The 26,553-nt window shown below is 37.4% G+C and overlaps 1 protein-coding gene and 1 pseudogene across 13 annotated transcripts in view; one reads left to right on the top strand and one right to left on the bottom strand.

Annotated features, from left to right (window-relative positions):
* The window catches only part of RIMKLB (ribosomal modification protein rimK like family member B), a 69,009-nt gene that overhangs the window by 16,100 nt on the left and 26,356 nt on the right, over positions 1-26,553 (top strand). For 11 of the 13 annotated variants that reach the window (XM_076007686.1, XM_076007697.1, XM_076007685.1 and 8 more), the window contains one exon: positions 7,442-7,669. In XM_076007686.1, the coding sequence (XP_075863801.1) occupies positions 7,495-7,669 (175 nt within the window). In that variant the 5' untranslated portion in view covers positions 7,442-7,494. The remainder of the gene's footprint in view (positions 1-7,441; positions 7,670-26,553) is intronic. The other 2 variants (XM_076007692.1, XM_076007687.1) reach the window with 1 other exon arrangement.
* Positions 23,316-25,583, bottom strand: LOC105878280 (U6 snRNA-associated Sm-like protein LSm3 pseudogene; annotated as a pseudogene).

Below are 26,553 nucleotides of genomic sequence, written 5' to 3'. Positions count from 1 at the left end.
TGCTGATCATATTTAGGATTGTTAATAATATAGCCTCCTAAAATATCTGTACCTAATATTTTAAATTCATGTGCTATATGTAATGGTGCACATCTTAGATATGCAGAAAAGAAGGATTGGCTTTCTGGCTTCATGGTAACTAATGCCATGGTGTTATTTTTAATGTTTCTTTTCCAGTGTTTTTTTGCCTCTAAAAATTGGCTTAGAGGACAAAAGCCATAGAGCTAGCCAGCTCTACTCCCTTAGAGGCTGGTCTGCATAGAACCCATCTGTTTATATCTTTTTTCCTCTTACTGAAATTATATTTTTGTTTGTTCATCTAACTCTCTCGGTTAACAAAACTAATTATTTCAGGATCAGTTGTATGATGATGGAAACCAGCATTATGCTTTTTTAAAAAAAAAGTTGAAAAAATAAATTATGAATTTTTCATAGCTGCAGTTACATCTTGCAGGGATACACATTTGCCTGGTATTTAATATTGAAATAGCTGGGGGGTTTTGTTTTTTGTGGTGCTTCCTTATGATTTGATATAGCAAACTCTTAAAATATCTCCTATCCCTTACCTTCTCCGTCTGCAATACGTCAGGTTCTGTATTGCCCACTGGGGATAACAGCAGAGAATAAAGCGAATATGGGCTCCATATTCATGGAGTTTAATCTTTATACTTTTCATCTGTCAGTCAGTTCTCCCAGCAGTGTCTGGAAGAGTCTAGTAGATTCTCATGAAATGTCTACAAGTTTGTGACTTAATGACTTTGTAAAGGAAAAATCTATTTAATCATTTACATACCAGATTAATTTTAGTATCTTTTATTTCAAAAGTGGCAGTACATAACCAGGTTGTGACAAAAATTCAAATCTACCTCTCCCTTAAATGTTTTTATTCTGTATTTAGCTTGTTAGATTCCATTTCTTTCTTCTGATACTAGCTCTTGGCCTTGTGTTCCTTACAAATTTAGAAATAAGGTCTTCGAAATAGAACATGGAATTGCTATATAACATCAGACCACTTTTCTTACTGCTGTACTCTCTCATTTTGCATAGCAGTTTAAGTTTTGATACTTTATCTGTCGGAAAACTGTATCTTGAAAATCCAGGCAGGTTTGTCCAAGTAGAAACCTTGGAATTCTTCCCTGATGCTTTAGAGTTCTCAGTTGTAGTTTATTCCTTTACCATGTGATTTTTTTTTTTTCTTTTTAAGGGGACACAGTCTTGCTCTTCCCTAGGCTGGAGTGCAGTGGTTTGATCATAGCTGAGTATAACCTCCAATTTGAACTCAAGTGTTTCTCCTGCCTTATCCTCCAGAGTAGCTAGGACTATAGGCATGCACCACTGCACTGGGCTAACTTTTATTTTTTGTACAGAGGGCTCTTGCTATGTTGTCCAGACTGACCTCAAAGTCCTGGCCTCAAGTGATCCTCCTGCCTCAGCCTCCCAAAGCACCAGGGATCAAAAATGTGAGCCACTGTGCTTATGTGGTTTAGCCTTGGGCTTGAGTAAATGAATAGCTTTCTAACTCCTTTTTCAAATGTAATGTCTAGAAGGAAAATTTGGAGGGAAGGCCCAACATTTGTCATGTTAAATATTGAGGAACTTGGCGCTATCCTGTGCATTGAATTCCAGGAACTTTTTCAAATTTTGTGTCATGTTCCAGAGGTACTTTGATGAAACTTTCCTCTATTAAGTGAAATCATTAGTTATATTTGAATTCCAGAGAAACCTTTTTTTAAAAAAAATGTTTAGTAGGTTTTGCATATTACAGACTATTTTGGGAATTTTAGTAACTAAGCTACAGGTAATTTAAGTAAAAGTAACATTTTTCTGACTCTAGGTGGAAATGTGTATTTTTTTGCAGTTAACTTATGACTTTTCCAACACTTTGTTGTAAAATACACATAAAATTTACCATCTTAACAATTTTTAGGTGTACAGTTCAGTGGTATTAAGTACATTCATATTAGTTGTACAGCCATCACTGTCATCCATTTCCAGAACTCTCTTCATCTTGCGAAACTGAAACTCTGTGTAACAAACCTGTGGCCTTCTGGATGCTTGAGTGCTGCCTTTTGACTGAATCCAAATTTTACAAGACAAATCCTTTTTATAAAGGGATTTATTCTGTGTAGGTGGATTTGGTGGAGGGTCTGCACTTGGGGATCTAGAGGGCCACAGGTTCTCCATCCCTATGAATTTGACTGCTCTGGATACCTCATAAGTGGAATCTTCCAATATTTGTCTTATTGTGACTGGCTTATTTCATTTAGAGTAATGTCCTCAAGGTTCATCCATGTTGTAGCATGTATCAGAATTTCATTCCTTTTTAAGGCTGAATAAGATTCCATTGTGTATGGGTGTATGGGTGTGTGTGTGATCTTTCCATGGTGGCTGCAGCATTTTTCATTCCCACCAACAGTGCACAAGGGCTCCTATTTATCTATATCCTTGTCCACACTTGCTATTTTCTGTTTGATTGGTGGTATAGCTATACTAATGGATGTGAAGTGGTTTTGATTTATGGGGTCTTTTGGTAGAGTGCATAGTAGGCACATTTAATTGGATGCTTAGTCTTGTGTACTTATATAATAGTTCTCTTAGGTTCTTAGTTTACCTGAGATTGTGACTAATTTTTGACTTGAAGTTTGCTAATATTTTTATATTTAATAGTTTAATAGTTTCTGTTAGAATATAGAAATACTTCACAGAGTTGTGGTGAAATAACTATAAACATAAAATAACAATATGGTAGTACTTAGTGTGAGAAGGTCCTGCTTATGAACACTCAGTGCCACTACTTCCTGAAGTGCAAAACTTGATGTCAAGGGTGTAATTTCTTACAACTTATGAATGAGGTATGATAAGCATATAGTTGTTCAAATAAGGTTTTGTGGCCTGTAACAAAGAATCCCCAAATATCATTCATGTAAATAAGATAGAAATGTATTTCTTTCTCATGCAAAAGAGGTAGTAGGGAGTCCAAGGCCATGGCTCTTATATAATACAATTGTCAGGGTTCAAATTACTAACACATAGCTGTGCCTTTCCTAGGGTTGACACCTGTCCTTGTAGTCCAGATGGTTGCTAGTGCTGTAGCCGTAGCATCCATATTCTACACAGCAGAATGGAGGAAGGGCTGAGGAAGTATATGCCTCTTAAGTATGGTTTCTGGAAGGTGCAATGCAGTACATTCATGCAGATCTCTCTGGCCAAAATTTAGTTATATGACCATATCTAGCTGCAGGAAAGCCTAGGGAGCACTGTCTTTTAGTTACATGGCATTGTGGTCAGTTAATATAACAGGTATATTACTACTAAGGAAGAAGTAGAAAATGGATATTGGGAGACAACTGGCAACCCCTGTTTTAGAATGTGTGGAATTTGATTTTGAAGTCACTTTGAGCCCCACACTGTCTTATTGTAGAAGACTTTAGACAGTTATCTAACCTCTCTACTAGAACAGCTTCACTGCTAGACAAAGACCATAACACCTCAAAGAGATAGTTTTATGGATTAAATGATACAGATGAACCATGTAACATTGTATTTGGTACATATAATCAAAAATGTGAATTTATTTTCTTTATCCAAATTCTCTTTGTCCTGATTACTTTGAAAAAGAGTACAAAGCAGAAAATTTTAATTCTGGTCCTGGTTCTATAATTGTGGTATGTTGAGCAGGTCTTCTTTTAAAATGGGGATAATATATGCCTGTGTTCCTCATGTAATTATTATATACAGATTAAATGAGAAGATTTATTTAGAAAGTGTTTTGTGAAATGTAAATGAACATGTCTTTTAACCTCTCACGTGTATGCCTTATTTTGCACTGTTTCTTTGTGTAAAGAATTAGAAGGCATAAGTACTTTTCTATATATTTCTAAGTGTTTCCTTTTCTTATGCTAATTGCCTTTTCTGTTTCTGGGTGAACACTCAGGTTTTACTCACTTTTTGCAGTGTTTAACAGAGGAACCATATTGAGTTTGAACAGGAAAATGATTATGTATATGTATAATAATACAATGCAGACTCATGGAGGAAGGATAAGTTTAGGAGGCAGGGAAAACTTAACAGATGTGTTAACATTTGAGCCCAAAGTTTATACTAAGTAGGTAGGTCTGGGGTATATATTCTAAGCAACAGGAAACATGAGAGAATAATGTATGTCCAGAAAATTGGAAACGAGAGAGGTCAGATTAGCTTGGAGATTTTTATAGTATTCCAGGTGTCATATGTTGAATACTGGAGATGAAGAGGAGGAAAATTCAAGTGATATTTAGGAGATAGAATTAGCTTTGTGTGTATGCATTTGTGTAAGCAGTGATGGAAAGATGGAAGTAAAAAATGATTCCCAGTTTTCTGAATTAAGTGCCTTAATTAGGCTAAGTGTATCAGGGTTCTCCAGAGAAAGAACCAATAGGAGATATAGATATATACATAATAGAGGGCTGTTCCAAAAGTGTATACACACACACACACACTTCTTTAAGGAATTGGCTCATTTGATTTTTTTTTTTTTTTTTTTTTTTTTTTTTTTTTTGAGACAGAGTCTCGCTTTGTTGCCCAGGCTAGAGTGAGTGCCATGGCATCAGCCTAGCTCACAGCAACCTCAAACTCCTGGGCTCAAGCAATCCTGCTGCCTCAGCCTCCCGAGTAGCTGGGACTACAGGCATGCGCCACCATGCCCGGCTAATTTTTCCTATATATTAGTTGGCCAATGAATTTCTTTCTATTTATAGTAGAGACGGGGTCTCGCTCTTGCTCAGGCTGGTTTCAAACTCCTGACCTCGAGCAATCCGCCCGCCTGGGCCTCCCAGAGTGCTAGGATTACAGGCGTGAGACACCGTGCCTGGCTGGCTCATTTGATTTTGAGGATCACTTGAGCCCAGGAGTTTGAGGTTGCTGTGAGCTAGGCTGACGCCAGGGCACTTTAATCCGGGGAAAAGAGCAAGACTCTGTCTTAAAAGAAAAAAAAAAATCAGTGATAATAGTTGAAACCTGGATGAGGATGACATTTCTAGAGAGTGTAAAGCAAAGTTTAAGAATGGAGCTCTGGGGGATTATGTATAGAAGGAGAGCTGTAAGGAGAAAAGGAGTTATAGAAAAGGAGACTGTGAGGAAGTGCTTAAAACTTAAGATGCACAAATCTGTTATTTTTCTTCACAAACCTGAAATTTTTTTCCCCCTGGTTCGTTCATTTGTTTTTATCTTACAGATTGTGTTGAATGCAAGTCAATTCCATAACTAAGTTACTATGAATTAAAGCATAAATACACAAACATGATATACAATCTAAAACAGATGTATGGCATTCAGATATGAAGCAAAAGGGAGTGTGCATTCAGACACACAGTAGCTTCAGATCTGGCCTGTTTGGTTATTCCTATACAGGTTTCTAAAGATAGAAAAAAACGAGTTTGGTCACCAAGACTACTGTGGTCATATTAGAAACTGGAACATCTAAGTGTCAGTTTGTGACCATGTAAACAAAAGTCTCCATGCAGTATCTGTTCTTGAAAAAGGTTTCTATGTGTTAAGGCAGTGGTAAGTTGAGATTTACTGCAGAATCAAGCCTGCTTTTAGGCTTAGGAGCAGGTTCTAACTATCAAAAAATATTGACTCATGAGGATAAATGTTTTAACTGTGGCTATTCTGATCCATAGTTTTTTGTTGTTGTTTTTTTAATTATTTACAGAAAGAGTATAGGAATTTTTGTGATTTTAATGAAAGTTAGTAGCTTCCAGTCTTCACTTCCCAAATACTTGATTTACAGTTTTGGATCCTTTGAATTTTTGCTGTTTTAATTTCAAGACTTGTAATTTTGCCTTCAAAACAGTTTATTTCTTAAATTGTAAAATATTCAACATGTGCAGAAATAAAAAGCACTTTGAAACTAGTTGAGGTCAGTGCAGTTCTGCTCTTTGGAATCAGTTTAGGTAAATGAATCTGGTGCTCTTGTTGAATGGAAACCGATGCTACGAAATGCCTACCATTTGCATCTAAGGATATTTAAGAGTTACTCATGCTTGGACTTGGGGGAGAGTCTACTTCTTCATTGCCCTGGCACATGGCAATTACTACAAAAATGGTCAAATACAAAGCCTCAGAAGAAAAGAGTTCAGTTCCCAAGAGAACATTGATAACTTAACAGTGTAAAACTTCATCTAGAGTATATCAGCATTAAATTAGTACTGCTGGAACAATACATTGAGGTTCCTTCTTAGTATGTGTGTAAGTTGGGTTATTAATATATCTAGGTTAGATATTCTGCATTTATCATTTAATAGAAACTTATGCCTTTGAGGCAGTGGATCATGGGATGTAGGTAGGTTAAGAGTGGTAGGTGGGCAAGTGTGGCAGGCATGGCAGGTCAAGGTACAGGGAATGTGTGCTTTTGTTAGCTCTGGTGGTGTCTCTGCCCATCAGTGCTCTGGTCTCACCATATGTGTCTGTGGAGCAGGCCTTCCTGGCTGTTACGTGGACCACTCTCCCGAATCTGCTGAAATTGAGGAAGCTGCTGATCTGTGTGGCCTTTGCTTCCTTCTAATCTTTGCCCTTGCCCTTTGCTTCTGCATTGGGTTTGCCATATCATCTGGAATAATACTTGAACGACTCTTAAAATTTCATTTTTTTAATAAAAATTTTAAAAATCTTTTTGTTCTCAAACATAACTTTTTATTGCTTCTCAGGAAGATAATTTTCATCTGTGGTATTGTTCATGATATAAACTTAGAGAAATGACACTCTGACTAGGGAAAAAGTCTTCTTTTTGGTATTCTAAACTTGATTTGTTTAAAATATTTTATTTAAAGAAAGAATAAAAACATTGAGTAAGCATGTAGTCCTGACTGAAATAATCAAAATTTGTTGAGTAGATCTGAACATTTATTTTGATTAATTTAACATCAGCATTGATGCTTGTGTAAGTAATACATGTGCTAATATCTCTTTTCCTACATATCTAAAACAAGAAGAAAATTGAATATAAAACTAACCACAGATACAAAATATGCTTAATTGAGGTTTCTAGTGATGGGAAAGATGGGGATATTGTTGATGATGGAATTTCATCATGAAGGGAATTGCATTTTGAGGAAGGGGATAAAACAGTGAAAGGTTGGTGATTAGATTAAAGTGTGTTCCTAGACAGTGTAAAACATTAGAGACTAGTACTGAAAGTCTTCTAAGTGACCTGCTTTGGTTGTTAGGCTGCATTGCCAGCTTCCCCAGGGGAAGATGAAGAAATCTTATTTCTGGAGAGGTTGCCAGTTTCCATATTACTAGTGGTATAAAATTTTTAATTTGAATAAAAGGGGAAAATACATAATATCTCTTTGTTTTTCCTATTTGTATAGTTAGCATATTATCGTGACATTAACTTGTGTGAAATCCAAAAATCAAGTACATTTCTTGATTTACCTTATGTATTTTCTCTTCCATCTAGATAGACTTTACATTTAAGAGGAAACCACACGAAAGAAGAACAAACAGATCAAGATGTGTAGCTCTGTGGCTGCCAAGTTGTGGTTTTTGACAGATCGCCGCATCAGGGAAGACTATCCCCAAAAAGAGATCTTACGAGCATTGAAGGCCAAATGTTGTGAGGAGGAACTGGACTTTAGGGCTGTGGTGATGGATGAGGTGGTGCTGACAATAGAGCAAGGAAACCTGGGTAAGTCTCTACAAAGTCATCTTTTAGATTTTTGCCTACAATATAGTGAATCTGCTTTTTTTTTTAAATAGAGACAATGTCTCTGTCACCCAGGCTGGAGTGTAGTGAAGTGATCACAGCTTACTGCATCCTAGAACTCCTAGGCTCGAGCAGTCCTCTTGCCTCGGCCTCCTGACTAGCTACCATGTTTCCCCGAAAGTAAGACCTACCCGTAAAATAGGCCCTAACAGGATTTCTAAGCATTTGTGCAATATAAACTATCCCGAAAATAAGACCCTAGTGATGGACATGGCTACGCAGCATATCTGCACAACCCATGCATTTCATTATGGAGCAGTAAAGAAGATGAGCAGCCCTTCTCATCTGCCCCATGAGAGCTCTGTTGCTTGACATGAGAGATCAGGGCCAGTGGTTTTAAAGGAAATAGAGTCGCAAGAAATTCAGGATGGAATTCAGGGTTTGGAGAGTTATGATGTTCTAGAAGACGACGACTTAACTATATTTGAATAAATGTAGATTGTTGTACCGTACTTAAAAAAAAATAACTCATCCCATGAAAATAAGCCCTAGGCTGTCTTCTTGAGGAAAAATAAATATAAGACCCTGTCTTATTTTCGGGGAAACACGGTGGGACTACAGGTGTGTGCCACGATTCTTGGCTAAATTTTAAAATTTTTGTGTAGATGGGGTCTCAATATGGTGCCCAGGCTAGTCTTGAGCTCCTGCCCTCAAGTGATCCTCCTTCTGCTACTGTGCCCAGCCCACAGTTCTTTATTCTTTAATTTTAAGTCGAGATATAATTCATTTGATAAACTGCATGGATCATCTTGTATTAGAGGGTATTTTGAGTTGTTTCCAGGTCAAAACTTTGAATAAGCCAGCTATGAACAAGTCTTTTTGATGACACTTGTTTTGATTTCTATTAGGAAAATAACTCCCTATTTAAAAATGGCTGTATAGTATTCAATTGTGTAGAATTGTGATTTGGAAATATCTGCAGACATTTTTGTTTAAAAATAGTTGGGTAGGAGGTTGCTACTGGCAGCTAGTGGATAGAGGCTAGAGATGCTACTACGTATCCTTTAATGGATAGTAGAGTTCCCCCAATAATTATTCTGTTCAGAAATTAGTTCTTGAATTTATACTGTACATATTTTTATCTGGAAACTAAACTCATCTTGTTAAAGCAAAAACCAAACACATTTGAAAATCTTTGCTCAAAGGGTTACCACATCTTAACTTCAGGATCTATTATTTTGAAGTTACAAGATGAAGTCTATCATGTAGCATCTATTATTTACTATCATGGCTATGAATAAATATTGAGGGGGAAGTTTCTATTATTAATTAACCTAAATATAAGGAGCAAAATGTCTTAAATGTGGAACTGAGAGGAGGAGTTAACTTGTATCCCACATTATTTTATAAAAATAGATATATTTTTGTTTATTTAAAATAAAAAGCATCTTACTTCCAGATGGAGAAAATAATACCAAGAGGCATACTGAATCCAGCTCCTCTGTTCCAGTTAGCCATTGGTTAACCTTAGAAGCTCTTTGTAGTCCTTTCAGGAGACTTAAAGTTAACTAAGCACAGAATACATTAAGGACCAGAAATTCCCTTCAGGGGAAAACGAGGAGAATAAAGTAGTTTTCTTATATTTGCCATCCTCTGGAATATACTCCTTAAGCTATATCTAATAGGCAATAAGAAAAACTGTCCTAATTGTTTCTTTGGGCACAGGAAATCTGTAGGTCAAATAAAAAATATGTGTTTTCCTTGGCCATAGAGCTGAAGAATATCTGGTAATGATGTGAGCTGTGAAATATTGCTGCTTACTAGATCTGCTATTATCGGGCAGGCTAAAAAAAATGTTTTTTTAAATGCACAATTACCAGAGGACTAAGCTTAAAACAGAGGAAGTATTGCTGAGTTGATGAGCTACATAATTAGCTTTGGGGCAAAAATTTTGAAACTGTTTGCTTATTTTTGTTTAATGAAGTATTTGTGGGAGTGGTTATTGATTCAGACTTTTTGTTGTCTGTATTATTAATGTCTTCAGTGGAGTAGGTTGGCTAATTTTGTTAAAACTGAAATATCTCCTCAAATGGTAGTGTTTTCCTGTTTTGGAGTTGGAAACCATTGCTAGTTCTTTCTATTTTAGTTTTAAAGATGGACCTAATTTTAGAAGGCTGCAAAATTGGTGTGTGCTTGGTAAAATTACTTTCTTTTAATAAGGTGATATTTAGGGATGTTGGGTAATTTCTCTAATCAGAATGAGTCTATTATCCTAGTACTTTTAAAAACTTTCATTTTGAAATAGTTTCAAATTTATAGAAGTGTTGCAAAAATAGTACAAAGAAATCCTGTGTACTGTTTATTCAGTTTCCAGCCATTGTTAACATTTTGCCACATTTGCTTTACTACTCTGTACTTCCTGGACTATTTAAAGTTGAGGTCCCTCAGATTAAGTATTTCCTAAGAACAAGTATATAACCTTACTACTCTTAGATTCAGGAATTTTAATATTATTGTAATACTATTAACTAATATGTAGTAAATACTCAAAAAGTAGAAGTTTCATTATATAGCATTTTTCCTTCTATCCAGGATCTCTTCAGTATCACATTACATTTGTCATGTATTGTTAATTTACTTTATTCTTGAATTGTTTCTTTGACTTTCCTAATCTTTTTAGATATTGACATTTTTGCAGAGTACAGGTCAACTTTTCTGCAGAATGTCCCACAGTTTGGGTTTGTCTGATATATACTAAGTTATAGTCAGATTATGCAGTTTTGGTAGGAATATCACATAGCTAAATGCTGTACTTCATAATACTTTACATCAGGAGGCATATGCCAATTTTCCCCATTCTTTGATTACTCGATTAAGGTTTTCTGGGTTTCTTTACTGAAAGATGCTGTATTTCCCTTGTTAATAATGGTTTTAGCCTCTTGGTGAATCTTGCCTGAATCAGTTCTTACTATGATGTTCTAAAATGGAGGTTGCCCCCCATCTCTATCATTCATTCTATATTTATTTGGCATTCTGCCTTAAAGAAGCATTTTCTTGTCTCTTTGTTTTGTTTCTTCTCTCCCAAAGAAATTTCACTGTGTTGCTCAGGCTGATCTCAAACTCCCGGGCCTCCAGCAGTCCTCCCACCTTAGCCTCCCAAGCACCTAGGATTACAGGTGCATGGCACCACACCCAGCTCCTTCTGTTATCTTTTGGGTTAATGGTTTTTTCATTATTCAAAAAATTATAATCCATTAATGTCATCATTTTGCTTAACTTGGCAGGGTTAGGGCCAGTGACAGCCCTTCAGGCTGGCTCCTATGTCCTTTTCATATGTGCCCTTCATTTTTGTAGCACTCCCTTACTTTTCAGGCCCATTTGTTCTTTCCTTGTTATAGTCCTGTAATCAGTAATTTCTTCAGAATTCTGATTCCTTTAAGTGAGACTTAGAAACCAGAATCTGGGTGAGCAATGTTTTCTTAAAAATTGATTTTTAAGATTATTTCCTATTAGCTTTAAATTTACAAGGATACATACAGATTGCTATGTATATATTAAAAGCCAAACTATAATAATTAAAATTATTTTCAAATTATTAAATCTATAGCCTTTTGGGTAAATTGTTTAATACTGAGGTAATATTTGTGGTATTTTCTTCCCAACAGTATTTCAAAAGATAGGATGTTGGTTAATGGTTTTCGAATATACATTCTATGTTTCTAGTGAAGAACATGAAGTTTAAAATGGTATTTTTCATGAAAAGTGTATGTAGTAATACCTTAGAGCTCATTTTGAAAATACAGTAACCAAGACCTATAGTGGTGATTTGTTCGAGATTCCTTAAAATGTCTTTTCTCCTGGAAAATATTTGGATGGTCATCAGTGATGTTTTCCTCTTGACTATTTATTATTCCAGAAGACTTTAAAATGTTTTTGTCTTGGCTGGGCCGGGTGGCTCATGCCTGTAATCCTAGCACTCTTGGGAGGCAGAGAAGGAAGGATAGTTTGAGCTTGGAAGTTCAGGACAAGCCTGAGTAAGAGCAAGACCCTGTCTCTACTAAAAATAGAATTTAGCTGGCCAAGTAAAAATATATAGAAAAAATTAGCTGTGCATGATAGTGCATGCCTGTAGTCCCAGCTACTTTGGGAGGCTGAGGCAGGATTGCTTGAGCCCAGGAGTTTGAGATTGCTGTGAGCTAGGCTGACACCAGGGTACTCTAGTCCAGACAGCAGAGTGGGACTCTGTTTCAGTCAATCAATCAATAATCTGTCTATCTATTCTATCTAATCTATCTTTTGTCTGACTCCAGGAAAAAAATGTTGCCAAAATATCTCAGTCTACATAAGAAGAGAAAGGAAGAGTAGAGTTGTAATTTTGTTAGAAGCATAGAGTTCATGGTATAAGGCAGTGGTCTCCAACCTTTTTGGCATTGGGACTGTATTAATGGAAGACAATTTTTCCACGGATGGTGGGTGGGGAGGGATGATTTCAGGGTGGTTCAAATGCGTTACATTTATTGTGCTGTCAAACCTATTTGCTAATGATAGTCTTTATTTGCAGCCACTCACCAGGGCTAGCATCACCACTTCACCTCCACCTCAGATCATCAGGCATTAGATTCTCATAAGGAGCCTGCAGCAACCTAGATCCCTCACATGCACAGTTTACAGTAGGGTTCGAGTTCCTGTGAGAAGCTAATACCATTGCTAATCTGACAGGAGGAACTTATGCAGTGATGTATGTGATGGGGAGCAGCTGTAAATACGGCTTCACTCACTGCTGCTCATCTGCTGTGCAGCCCAGTTTCTAGTAGGCCACAGACCAGTACCATTCCATGGTCTGGTGTTGGGGACTGCAGGTATAAGGTACTTCTCCTTATGGGGAAGGGGTGAGGAGGAGTAATACGTCCCCATGGCCGCCCCCTACCCCCACCAAGCTAATTGGTGAGGGAAGTTCTAAGAGATTGATTTATAGAGATACGAAGATGTTTGTAAGAAGTGATTGGCCTGTTGCTTCAAATCTGGATGGTTTCTGAGGCAGGAGTTTTGTTGGAAGTTATCCATTCCATTAGAGCATTTAAAGGATTTTTATAGTGTGTGCTTGGTAAGAGAATAGGACAGTTCTTCCTTTTGAATTTTAGTTCTGCTGCTCAACTTTGTCTTATTTGAGGTCAATGGTGGTGAGCCAGAAAAATGCCTTTTCACTCCACCAGTCTTGCTTCTAGAAAAGCCTTCTAATTGATTGTCTCAGTTTGTCCTGCTATAACAAATTGCTGTGGTTCGATGACTTAAACAACAGAAATTTACTTCTGGAGTTAGAAAGTTCTGGAGGTTAGAAAGTCCAACATCAAGGTACTGGCAGGTTTGGTTCTGGTGAGGGCCCACTTCCTAGTTTTAAGACAGCTGCCTTGCTCTGTCCTTACTTGGCAGAGATTTTAGAGGACAAAAACATTGAAGCCATGACATTATATTTTCTAGTTTCTAGATTTTTTGATGGAGTATACCAACATGGTGGTGCTCTAGCCAGGGCAACAAACAGAGCAAGACTCTGTCTCAAAAAAAAAAAAAAAAGTACTTGTTTTAAATATCTTATAAATAAAGTGACTACCCACTAACATGGGATATAGGTCACCCCTCTCAACGTGGCATTTGATGTTTTTAAAACTGGTTTTTCTTATAGAAATCTTATTGATCACACTAGTTACAAGAATGTCAGATATGATATCCACAATCAAAACAAAATAGGCGGCCGGGCGCTGTGGCTCACGCCTGTAATCCTAGCTCTTGGGAGGCCGAGGCGGGCGGATTGCTCGAGGTCAGGAGTTCGAAACCAGCCTGAGCAAGAGCGAGACCCCGTCTCTACTATAAATAGAAAGAAATTAATTGGCCAACAGATATATATATAAAAAATTAGCCGGGCATGGTGGCGCATGCCTGTAGTCCCAGCTACCCGGGAGGCTGAGGCAGAAGGATCACTCGAGCCCAGGAGTTTGAGGTTGCTGTGAGCTAGGCTGACGCCACGGCACTCACTCTAGCCTGGGCAACAAAGCGAGACTCTGTCTCAAAAAAAAAAAAAACAAAAAAAAAAACAAAAACAAACAAACAAAAAAAAAACAAAATAGGCTGATTAAGAATTTACATAACAAAAAATATACATATTAAAAGTGAGCCACAAGTACAAGATGCATGCATCAAGGAGAGCATGTGGTAGGAAACCCTTTAACTATTAGTTGAAGGCCCAGATGCTTTTCCCCTTGCAGTAAACAGCTTTTACTAACAGATACAGGCATTCCTGTATGTATCCATGTGATCCACTACATGGAAAACTCTAAATTGGTATATAACTGATCTTTCTGTGATACCCGCAAGAAAATAGCAAATAGTGAACTCCATGTAGGTAGTAGGAAGCATTGTTCGTTTATTATAGGTTGGACTTGGAAGATGTTTAACTCTTGACACTAATACTTGTAGACAGCATGTCTCCATTTGCTGTGTTTCTCCACAACTTACACACTTAGAGTGGGAGAATTCTGATGGTGGTTTGACCTAACAGTGATAGCCAAACTATTCTTGAAAATAAGGGAAGCTTTTGATAACATTTTTTAGTTATACACTTAACATAAAAAAAGATAATCTATAGCTTTAAGCCAAAAATGATAGTAGGAGTGCTTCTGATTTTTAATACTTTTATTTTCACTATACTGTGGTTTCTACTGCTGCTCTAAAGAATGGCAGTGGTACAACTGCTTGTTTATTTATCAAAAGCAAGCACTGGTATGAACTTTTAGGAGAAAACCCAAAACAGAAGAAATGCCACTCTTTTTCTCTGGGACCTTTAAGAAATTACATCTAAATTATAAGTTATTCAAGGTTTCTATTGAGCAGTGATGCTTTTTTGTGTGTAACTGTTTGGAGAATGTCAACAGAAAAGAACACAAACTCTGTAAAATAATTTAAAGAGGTTTATTCTGAGCCAAATATATGCGACTATGGCCTGGAGAGCCATGCCCAAGAAGCCTTGAGCAAGTGGTCTCACTGTAGTTGGATTACAGTTTGGTTTTATACATTTTAGGCAGATAAGAACTAATACATGGCAGGTATACATTGGTTTGGCCCAGAAAGGCAGGACATCTTGAAGCAGGGGATTACAGGTTGTAGGTAGATTTAAAGATTCTTTGATTTGTAGTGGGTTAAAGAAATGAAGATTTGGAAGGCTTCGAATGTTAAGGGAGTCTGTTAATCAGAGACAAGCCACCAGATGTATACTCAGACTCAACTGATTTGTTAAATAAATTGATGACCTGCAGGCTTGGTTTAATCATTGTCTTACATGGCCCTCAGTTTGTTAATGATCTTATTGTTACAAAAAATAACTTCAAACTAGGCCTGTCTGACCTGCCTTCTCCTCATGGCTTGCAACTCAGCTTTAAGGATTTTTTTTGTTGGTGGTGGGGGGCAGGGTGCAGATCCTTGGCCAAGAGGGGGTCTTACGGTTTCATTTTAGTTCACAAGAACAAACCCAATAAGAATTTTCTAACACTGTGAGAGCATAGACTTTTGATATACCTCTCTTAGGAATCAGGAAATTTGAGCAGCAATTCAGAGTCAGAGGATTTTTTTTTTCCCTTTTGGGACAGCGACTCACTCTATTGCCCTGGCTAGAGTGCAGTGGTGCTATCATAGCTCACTTCAACCTCAAACTGCCGAGCTCAAATGATCCTTCTGCCTCAGCCTCCTGAGTAACTGGGACTATAGGCACACGTCATCACACCTGGCTAATTTTTTTCTGTTTTTTCGTAGAGACGGGGTGTCACTCTTGCTCAGGCTGGTCTTGAACTCCTGACCTCAAAGAGTACTCATGCCTCTGCCTCCCAGAGTGCTAGGATTGCAGGCGTAAGCCATGGTGCCCAGCCCAGAGTCATTTTTTTTATATACCCCCAATGACATGATGACACTGTGTTTTGCACCACCTCTTATGGCAATCTTTAAACTTGTAAGATTTGAAAACAGGGTAGCCTAGGTTAAATAATGAAGTTTTTTCAAAGTCAATTGTGCTCATTTTGGAGTTCAGTTTTTCTGCTTGAAATACAAAAACAACTTTCTAAAACTCCTGGGTGGGAGCATTACTGTTTGAAAATCTATGATTAGATGAACTGATTGATCTTAGTTGGCAACATCCCTTTTTTTCCTCTTGGTAAGGATTTTAAAAATTCTAGCATAGATGCCTTTTCCTAATCTTACACGATTTCATTCCACCTGTCTCCAGGGAGGCATATACTGTTTACAGAAATCCATCTTCATCTTTCTCACTTTCAAAGGGCTCTGAGACTCTCACCATGCTGTTTCTGTTCAACAACAGGAAAAAAGTTTGATTAGCTTTGAGCTTTAAGTGCCTTCTAATTATCATGTTGATGGGATCAGTTAAGAGGGACTTGGTTTTATTTAGGGTATCAAGCTGCTGCTTACCCTTGTATTCTTTTTATCTGGATTTTGGGAGGATGCTGCTCTCAGATATAACCTCTATCTTCTACTCCGTGGGGCATCTTTTCATATACTTATTTGCCACCTGTGTTTCTTCTTTCATGAGGTATCTGTTCAGGGCTTTTGCCCATATTTTAATCAGGTTGTTTTCTTATTGTTGAGTTTTAAGAGTCCTTTGTGTATTTTGAAAAATAGTTTGTTTGTCAGGTGTGTCTCTTGACCCTGTCTTTTATAGAAGTTTTAAATTTTAGTGAAGTCCAATTTCTCTCTCATTTCTTTTATTATTTTACTATTCTTGCCTTTTTTATTGTATCTAAAAAGTCAGTCTCCATTTCCAGAACTTACCTTGCAAAACTGAAACTTTGTACCCCTGACCAATCAATATCTCCCCATATCTTCTCCCTAACCCCTGATAAGCACTATTCTACTCTGTTTCCTTTTCCCTTTCCTCTCCCTCCACCCCTTCCTCCCCTCCCCTCCCTTCCACAGAGTCTCACTTCGTTGCCTGGGCTAGAGAGCCCTGGTGTCAGCCTAGCTCACAGCAACCTCAAACTCCTGGGCTCAAGCAATCCTCCTGCCTCAGCCTCCCAAGTAGCTGAGACTACAGGCATGCCCAGCTACTTTTTTTTCTACATAATTTTAGCTGTCCAAGTAATTTCTTTCTATTTTTAGTAGATACAGGGTCTTGCTGTTAGCAAATGATCCTCCCGCCTCGCCCTCCCAGAGTGCTAGGATTATGTTTGAGCCACCATGCCTGGCCTCTACTGTTTCTTTAAGTTTGGTATTTGTAGATTCCACATAATTGAGATCATGCATTATTTTTGTTTTTGTGTCTGGCTTGTTTTACTTAGCATAACGTCCTCCAGGCTCATTCATATTGTTGCAAATAACGGCCTTTTCTTCTTTTCTAAGACTGAATAGTATTCCATTGTGTATATATACATTTTCTTTATTCATCTGTCCACTGACAGACATTTATGTTTCCATAAATGTCTAATGTCCTTGTCTAACGTCAGTGGTGCAGCAAACATGGGATGCAGATGTCGCTGAAATACTGATTTCATATCCTTTGGATATATACCCAGAAGTGGAATTACAGGATCAAGGTAGTTCTATTTTTAGTTTTGATGAACCTCCATACTGCTTTCCATAGTGACTCTGCCTGTTTACATTCCCACCAATAGTGTAGAAAGGTATTTTTTGTGTTTTACTTTAGTGATTGCATAAAAAATCTTAAAGGTTATAACAATCTGGGCCAAGATGGGAGGATCACTTAAGGCCAGGAGTTCAAAACCAGCCTGGGCAACATTGTCAAGCCCCTTCTTTAAAAAAAAATGAGCCCAGTATTGTGATGTGTAACCATCGTCCCAGCTACTTTGGAAGCTGAGGCAGAAGGATCTCTTGAGCCCAGGAGTTTGAGGTTACAGTGAGGTGTGATCACACCAGTGCACTCCAGTCTGGGCAACATAGCAAGATCCTGTCTTTTAAAAATTTTTATAAGTTATAACTAAATCTATTTTCTTTTTTTTTTTTTTTTTTTTTTTTTTTTTTGAGACAGTGTCTCACTTTGTTGCCCAGGCTAGAGTGAGTGCCGTGGCGTCAGCCTAGCTCACAGCAACCTCAAACTCCTGGGCTCCAGTGATCCTTCTGCCTCAGCCTCCCGGGTAGCTGGGACTACAGGCATGCGCCACCATGCCCGGATAATTTTTTATATATATATCAGTTGGCCAATTAATTTGTTTCTATTTATAGTAGAGACGGGGTCTCGCTCTTGCTCAGGCTGGTTTTGAACTCCTGACCTTGAGCAATCCGCCCGCCTCGGCCTCCCAAGAGCTAGGATTACAGGCGTGAGCCACAGCGCCCGGCCTAACTAAATCTATTTTCAACTGTACATCTTTACATCCTTCCACTTTCTGTTATGGTTGTCTTATCTTTATATTTCATATCCCTTGACATAGTTTTATAGTTATTTTTTGTGCCTTTATGTTTTAAATTCTATATGAGAATTAAAAGTGATTTATACTTTACAAGTATAGTATTCCAAGCTTCTGTAAATGCTATGTATATATTTACCTTTACCAGATAGCTTTAATATTTTTATGTGTTTTTGTGTTGCTATCTATATGTCCTTTTGTTTCCACTTGACATTGTTAAATGAAATCAGTAAGTTGGGGAAAAGGGTGTATAGTATGGCACTCTTACCTAAAGGAAGGGCAGTGTAATGAATATAAATTTTTCATAGTTTAAAAAAATAATGGAAGGGTAGGATGTGGTGTGTACCTATAGTTCCAGCTGCTTGGGAGGCTGAGACAGGAGGATTGCTTGAGCCCAGGAGTTTGAGGTTGCAGTGAGCCGTGATGAGGCTGTGATGTATTACATAACCAATACATCAATTAATTGCAGAGCACAGATTATAGACAGTAGACCCTCAGAATTGAATACCTGGCATAGATAGGGTTAGATAGCCATTAGGACTACCTTTCTTATTTCAGGATGAGAATGCAATACATAGTATATAGTAATGAAACTGGCAATTAAGTAATTACCTTTATTTACTTGGAATCATGGGCTTGTTGAGGGCAAGGTCCAGGAAAACCTAGTAGCTGTTGCTACCAAATACTTCAAAGAATATAAAGAATTTGGGGGCAGGTGGCTAAAATGGCTTTCTGAAGGCATTGGAGGACCTAAAGCAAGATAAACCAAAGAGGTCAGATCAGATCTAGATGTCCTGGCTATTTATTAAATGAACCTTTTGCAGTTGGGCAGACTGATCTTGATCTGTTTATTTAATGCTAAAGTAAATCTGTTGGTAGCCTATCTTTCTGTCAAGTAGGAATAAAAATTTAAAATGCCAACAGTAGTCCCCCCCCATGCGTGGTTTCATTTTCCTGGGTTTCAGTAACTTGAGGTCAACCGTGGGCTAAAAATATATTAAATGGAAAATTCCAAAAATAAAAAATTTATAAGATTTAAATTGCTGCCGTTGTGAGTAGCCTGGTGAAAATCCTGCTCTTTCTGTGCCTGGACATGAATCATCCCTTTGTCCAGTGTTTGTGTGCTATATACACTACCCATCTGTTAGTCAGTTAGTAACCATCTCAGTTCAGGTCAGCTGGTCAACTGTTACAATATTGCAGTGCTTTTGTTCAAGTGGGTTATTTTACTTAATAATGGCTCCAAAGGGCAAGAGTAGTGATGCTGGCAATTTGGACATACCAAATAGAAGCTGTAAAGTGCTTCTTTCAAGTAAAAAGGTGAAAGTTCTCAACTTTATAAGGAAAGAAAAACCATATGCTAAGGTTGCTAAGATCTACAGTAAGAATGAATCTTCTATCCATGAAATTGTAAAGCACAACAAAGAAATTCACTTATAGTGTATATATAGGGTCCAGTACTATCTGCAGTTCGAGGTATTCACTGGGGGTCTTGGAACCCCATTGTTGATAAATAGGGACTACTGTACTTTATAATATGTTCAGGATATACTTGGTGTATACAATATGCTCTGGTGTGGTATCTGACACATAGTAAATACTATGATTATTAACTGTTGGTAGATAAACATGATATTCTTCAACTGTTCATGCACAGTACTTTTGCTAGTTGTAAAATTGCTCTGATTCTATAAGACTGTTCTGTAAGAGATAACCTCAATTCACCAAAAAGGTCATGGCTTTAGTTAACTAAGTTGAGTTAGAACAAGAATAATAATCTCTCAGGTCTTAGACTTCCAGCTGTAAGATTGTATTTCCTTTACAAACAGTTATATAGCATTATTCAAAACATCAAATATTAACTCATTCTTTTAACAATCCTATGAGGTGGATATTCCTAGATTGCTTAATTATTTGCCTGAAATTATCAAGCCTTTAACCAGCTTGGTACAGCGCTCATTGGCCACAAAACCTTGCCCCCCCTTGCATTCATAGTCCACACGATAGTTTGTGCTGTGCCTTGAGGACGGAATCAGTTTTGCTCTTGCGTGATAAGGGAAGCTTTAAAGCCTGGAACCTTGTTTTACTTTACAGGCAGCTTTACTTGTAATGTAAACCAGAATAGATAACAAACAGATATGCTTTTATTACATTATTTTTAAATGTCCACAATTTTCTTTTGATAAATGAAAAATTAGAAAAGTCATATCATGGCTGTTGGCTAAAGTCAACAGCTGGGCTGTGCGCCTTCATCTGTGGCTGTCAACTATAGTTGACACTCCTACCAAAGTTAAGAGCTAGTGCTAGGATTTAGAAATAAGGCAGTCTGTCTTCAGAGTTTGGAATATGTTTATTTCTTCCCTTTTTTTACATGGAAGGTATATTATAAATACTGTTCTGTCCCTTGTTTTTTGCCCCCTACTAGATTCTATTGGATTTCTGTTGTACATAATCATATCATCTTTCTTATCTTATTGGATTTCATAGGATCTCCAACATAATATTGAGCAAAAGTCATGATAGGAAGCATATTGTTGTGTATTTGTTTGGATATCATCTGTAAAGTGCCTGTTCAAGTTTCTTGATCCTTTTGCTGTTGAGCTGTTTATTTACCTGTATAAATGTCCCATCTGTAGCTTGCCTTTTAACTTTCTTAATGATGTCTTGATAAATAGAATTTAATTTTAATTTAATCCAATTCTTAATGTTTATAGTTGTGTTTAAAAAATCTCTCCCTATTATGAGGTTATGAAGAAATCCTCCTATTTTATCTTTTAGAGGTTTTATTGTTTTGCTGTAAACATTTACAATCCATCTGGAATTTAATGCATGGTGATAGGTATCTTATTTGTACGTGGTAGGTGGCAATGATTTCTGTGCATTTGAATATTTGGTTGTCTCAGCATCTTTGACTAAGGAGTCTAATCGTTGCCCTTTACTCTCCTCCCCAGTTTTACTTTTGTAATAAATCAAGTAGCTATACATGGTGGGATTTCTGGGCTGCTTGTTCTATTCTTTTGTTCTAATTTGGTTCTTTGCACCAATACCACACCTACTTAGTTACTATAGTTTAATAACATCCAGTAGAGCAAGCCTTCTTTCTTCTTCAAGAATGTCTGGCTATTCATGGTTCTTTGCACTTACATGTAAATTTTAGAATCAGCTTTTCAAAATTCCACAAAAATACCACTTGGAATTTTTATTGAAATTATATGAATCTATAGATAACTTTGGGGAAAAAATAATAAAATGTTCATACTGTTGAATCTTCCTATACATGCTTTCTCTGTCACTGTTGTCTTAATGTTTCATAATTTATCTCCTGAGATTTCTCACATCTTTCATTAGATATCTTATTCCTATGAATTTTATGTTTTTACTGTTATTATAAATGACAATTAAAATATTTTTTTGTTGTTGGTTATGTTTTATATATAGACATTACATTTAACCATCTTGCTAAAACTCACTTATTCCAATAACTTATGATCGATTCTTTTGTATATTTTGATGGTCATCATCTGTGAGTAATGAGTGTCTCTTTCCCTTTTCTTGACTCATTGCACAGGATAGGACCTCTAGTACAGTGTTGAATAAAATAGTAATAGTGGGCATCCTAGTATTCCTGATCTCAGAGGAAAGCTTTTCACCATTAAGCATTATGTTGGCTATAGATTTTTTTAAATGCCCTTTATCAGAGGAAAGAAATTTCCTTCTACTGCTAGTATGTGGAAGATTTTTCTTTAATCCTCAATACTTGTTAAATTTTATTAAACAGTTTTTATCCATCTATTGAGTGATCATATTTTTTTCACTTTTGAATGTTTTGTTGAAGATTTTTGTTCATAAGTGAGATTGACTTGTAACTTTCTTTTCTTTTTGTTTTTTGAGACAGTCTTCTTACTCTGTCTTCCCGGCATGGGCTAAAGTGCTGTGGTGTCAGCCTAGCTCACAGCAGTCTCAGACTCCTGGGATCAGGTGATCCTCCTGCCTCAGCCTCCCGAGTAGCTAGAACTATAGGCGTGTGCCACCATGCCCGGCTAATTTTTTCTATTTTTAGTAGAGACAGGGTCTCACTCTTGCTCAGGCTGGTCTGACCTCAGGCAATCCTCCTGCCTCTGCCTCCCAGAGCTGGGATTACAGGCATGAGCCTGTAACTTTCTTTCCTTGAAATGTCATTGTCATTTTCTGCTAGGTTATGTTGGCCTCACAAAACAAGCTGGGGAGTGTTTTGTTGATCCTCTCTTCTGGAAGAATTGTGTAAAGTGTTATTTCTTCCTTGAATATTTCATAGAATTCACATTGGAAAGACTAAGTTTAGAATTCTCTTTGTGGAAAGGTTATTAATTAATAGTTTGATTTTCTTTAGTGGTTATTAGGTTATATAGTTATAGTTCTTCTGGCAGGCCAGGCATGGTGGCTCACGCCTGTAATCCTAGCACTCTTGGGAGGCCGAGGTGGGTGAATAGTTTGAGCTCAGGGGCTCGAGACCAGCCTGAGCAAGAACAAGACCCCATCTCTACTAAAAATAGAAAGAAATTAGCTGAACATGGTGGCACATGCCCGTAGTCCCAGCTACTTGGGAGGCTGTGGCAGGAGGATTGATTGAGCCCAGGAGTTTGAGGCTGCTGTGAGCTAAGCTGGCCCGGGCAACACAGTGAGACTCTGTCTCAACAACAACAAAAAAATACTTGCAGTTTTGATAAATTTTTTTAAGGAATTTTTTTACATTTCATCCAAGTTTCAGATGTATTAGTGTTCATAAACTCCTTCCATCATCTTTATAATGTCTGCAGGATATTTATTGATCCCAGCCCTGTTCTTAACTTTATTTGTACCTTCTTTTCCCCCCCTGGTTGGCCTTTTCTATTGATGTTTATTTTCTGTTTTGTTGATTTCTGCTCTTTTCTATTTTCTTTGTTTTTTGCATTAAAAGCATGAAATTTAAGGGGGAAAAATCAGAAACTGTATATAAGAATAGCAGAGCAAAACCACCTTCTGAAAAGTTCTGCACCTTGGAGATCACATTTCTTGGAAATGGTGGAGAAAAATAAAAATGACACTTAGCTTAAGAAGTTGTGAGTTATCTACAAATCAACTCATTTTGGAAGTGCAAGAGAGGTGATTTCTTAATATCAGCATGTACTCAGGTCTCTCTTTTGAATGTCTTAGAGGCGATGGCACAAACTCTTCTTTGGGGGACAGCCTTGGCTTCAGCTGACCCTCAGCAGAGGGGCAACCAGGACCATGCCATCTCCCCGGACAAACAGCATTGGGACTTTCCCTTTGCTTGATTTAATGTATCTCTTCATATATTTCTTCATCAATTTCTATAGTAGTCACAGTTTCTTCCATGTCTCCCAATATCGTATTTAGATGTTAATCGCAAGCATGTAATCTGCCTCGAAACTCTAGGTTATTCCTCATTTTCACATAAATGCGCTCATCCAGGCCGAGTCTGATAAGAACAAGGGGCTCTTCTAGGGTGTTGGTAGTTTGTTGCAGGTCCACGTGGTCTTCTATGTTTTAAACCCTGCGTGCTCTCCCCCTGCTTTTTTCTATTTTCTTCCTTCTAGTTCCTTCTCATTGCCTTTTTAGATGTGAATATGGTTTTATGTAACTTTAGGATTTTGAGTTGGCTAGTTTTTATGTAAAATTTAGAGGTGCAATCTCATTTTAGGTTGTATCGCTTCAGACTCAAACCTGGGTTTAAACCCTAAATTATTCAGTGTTAATGCAAATTATTCAATAAATAACATTAACCTAAAATAATCAAAAGGGCCAGAATCTAGTTTGAACAGTTTATTCAAGTGCAGAGTTTAAGGAGGGCAGCTCAGGAAGCACATATTCCAAAGAATGGAAGTCAGTGTTCTCAAGTGTAGAAGTTTGGGGTTGTTTATATAGACAAAATGTAGGGAAGCTTAACAGAATTTCATCATCTTTCTATATAAGGATTAATGTATATTTACAATGATCTGGTTTGTTGAGGTGGTCTTCTTTCAAGAAAGGTACATAAAACTTCACACTGAAGATGTAACAGTCATGGAATAGTTTGTACTATCTGGCTTGACTTAGGGACAGGAAAATAAAGGAGGCAGTTAATATGTAACAAAGATCGGTGATTGGAAATGGAGATTTGGTCTCTCCTTGTCATTTGCAGAACAAGAATAATGAGGAAGAGAGTTAATCTAAAAAGCAGAATTTATAAACATGCTACTGTGACCTCTTTCCTTGGCATAATAAATTTAGAGGATCCTGAAATTTTTCTTTTACAGTAATAATTGAACATTAGTATTCTAAGTGCTGGGAGATAATAGCTGTGAACAGAATAGTCATATTCCTACTGTCATGCAATTTACTTTCTAGTTTAGCTCTGTTTCCCATCTGCAAAAGGGGATGATGAATGATGATGAATTGGGTGTTTATTAGGGTGCTGGGCAGTTGTTCAGCAGTGTTAACAGTGTTAATCTTCTCCACAGTCTCTAAAGGAACTACTTTTACTATTCCCATTTTACAGATTAGGAAGCTAATGCACAGAGATTAAGTAACTTGCCTGAGGTTACACAGCTGTTAATGACAGAGCTTGGATTTGAATCAGAGGTGGTTTCATTGTTATGTGACAGGGATGATCTTGGATGATCTTGAATCTACATACTTTCTGTGTTTGCTTTTGTTATCTCCTCATTATTATTCCTTGCTTGGAGAGTGAAGTATGTGGGGGCAAAGCCTTAATATCTTACTTTCTCTGTCGTTTTTTCAAAACATTTGGTATTCAAAGAGTTTTATATCCCCGCCACACATTTTATTTTTCATTATTCCATGTTTTTTTCTTTATAGCTATATTCATGAAGTACAGATATCATGAAGTTGTGTAACCTGTTCTTGATTGCCAAAAGTTGTGTACAACAGATTGATAAAAACATTTTAATTTGGAGCTGCTGTTACAAGGAAGTTTACCCTTTTCCAAGGTGGGCTGGGGCAGCTAGATTTTCCTTACATTAAAAAGAGACTTTGGCCGGGTGCGTGTCTCATGCCTGTAATCCTAGCACTCTGGGAGGCTGAGGCGGGCAGATTGCTCGAGGTCAGGAGTTTGAAACCAGCCTGAGCAAGAGTGAGACCCCGTCTCTACTATAAATAGAAAGAAATTAATTGGCCAACTAGTATATAGGAAAAATTAGCCGGGCATGGTGGCGCATGCCTGTAGTCCCAGCTACTTGGGAGGCTGAGGCAGGAGGATTGCTTGAACCCAGGAGTTTGAGGTTGTTGTGAGCTAGGCTGATGCCATGGCACTCACTCTAGCCTGGGCAACAAAGTGAGACTCTGTCTCCAAAAAAAAAAAGAGAGACTTTGCTTTATCTCTCCTCTCTTCTATAGTAGTCTTTGGCTGGAATACTAAAATTAATTTTTATGGCTCGCCTCATTAGCAGTGACTTAAACTATACATTTTCCGACTTACCTTCTATATACCTTTTCTTAATCATTTCAGTAGAGATTGCTATTTTATGGAAGAAGAATGTAGTAATTACCATGGATATAGTATTTTAACTTTCTATTTCAAAATTATATCAGGACATTTTACTGACTAGCAAAATAGAAGTATATCTTGTTCTAATACTGAGTGTTTTATGCATCAAATATTCAACCAGATAAGATTGAAGAGGGGTAGAGGAGGGCAAAAGGGGGTTAAGGAAACAAGTTAATCTACCTTTCCCCACCAGTGTGAGCTGAGAGTAATTGATAACCACTAACAATAAGTACTTAACTATGTGTCAATTTATTGAATTGAATACTTTACATGCATTTTCTCCTTTCCACCTCTTTAAAACTTTTTAGGTGGAGGGTAGGACTTTATCTGGAGGCTCAAGGGTATCTTAAAGTATAGGTGCTCAACAAATAGTTTTGAATGAATAAAAGAATGATGAATAAATTGATGAGCCCCTTAAGGGTATATTATCTTTTTGCCTATCAGTTTCATGAAGTATTTTCTCTTGAGCCAATATCCCTCCCTCCCTCCCTTCCTTTTCCCTTCCTTTTCCTTTTCTTTTTCCCTTTCCCCTTCCTTTCCTTTCCCTTCCTTTTCCCTTCCTTTCCTCTTCCTTTCCTTTCCTTTCCCCTTTCTCGTCTCTCCCTCCCTCCCATGCAGAGCTTGAACGTCAGCATTTATAAAACTAGAGATAGATTGAATTGAGTTACTTTAGCTAGTGGCTTCACATTTCTCTATACTTAATATATCATGGCCTGCTTGCCAATTTTTGGGAAACAGTTGGCTATCGACCTCACATTTTGCTGGGGTTTTTTGTTGTTGTTGTTTTAAGTACTTAAGAAAGAAGCTATTCAGTCATTACTGTAACTAAGTTTTTTTTTGTTTTTTTTTTGAGACAGTCTCATTTTGTTGCCCAGGCCAGAGTGAGTGACGTGGCGTCAGCCTAGCTCACAGCAACCTCAAACTCC

The sequence above is a fragment of the Microcebus murinus genome, chromosome 10, assembly GCF_040939455.1.
Source record: "Microcebus murinus isolate Inina chromosome 10, M.murinus_Inina_mat1.0, whole genome shotgun sequence".
Taxonomy (NCBI): domain Eukaryota; kingdom Metazoa; phylum Chordata; class Mammalia; order Primates; family Cheirogaleidae; genus Microcebus; species Microcebus murinus.
This window is presented reverse-complemented; position numbering and strand designations above follow the sequence as displayed.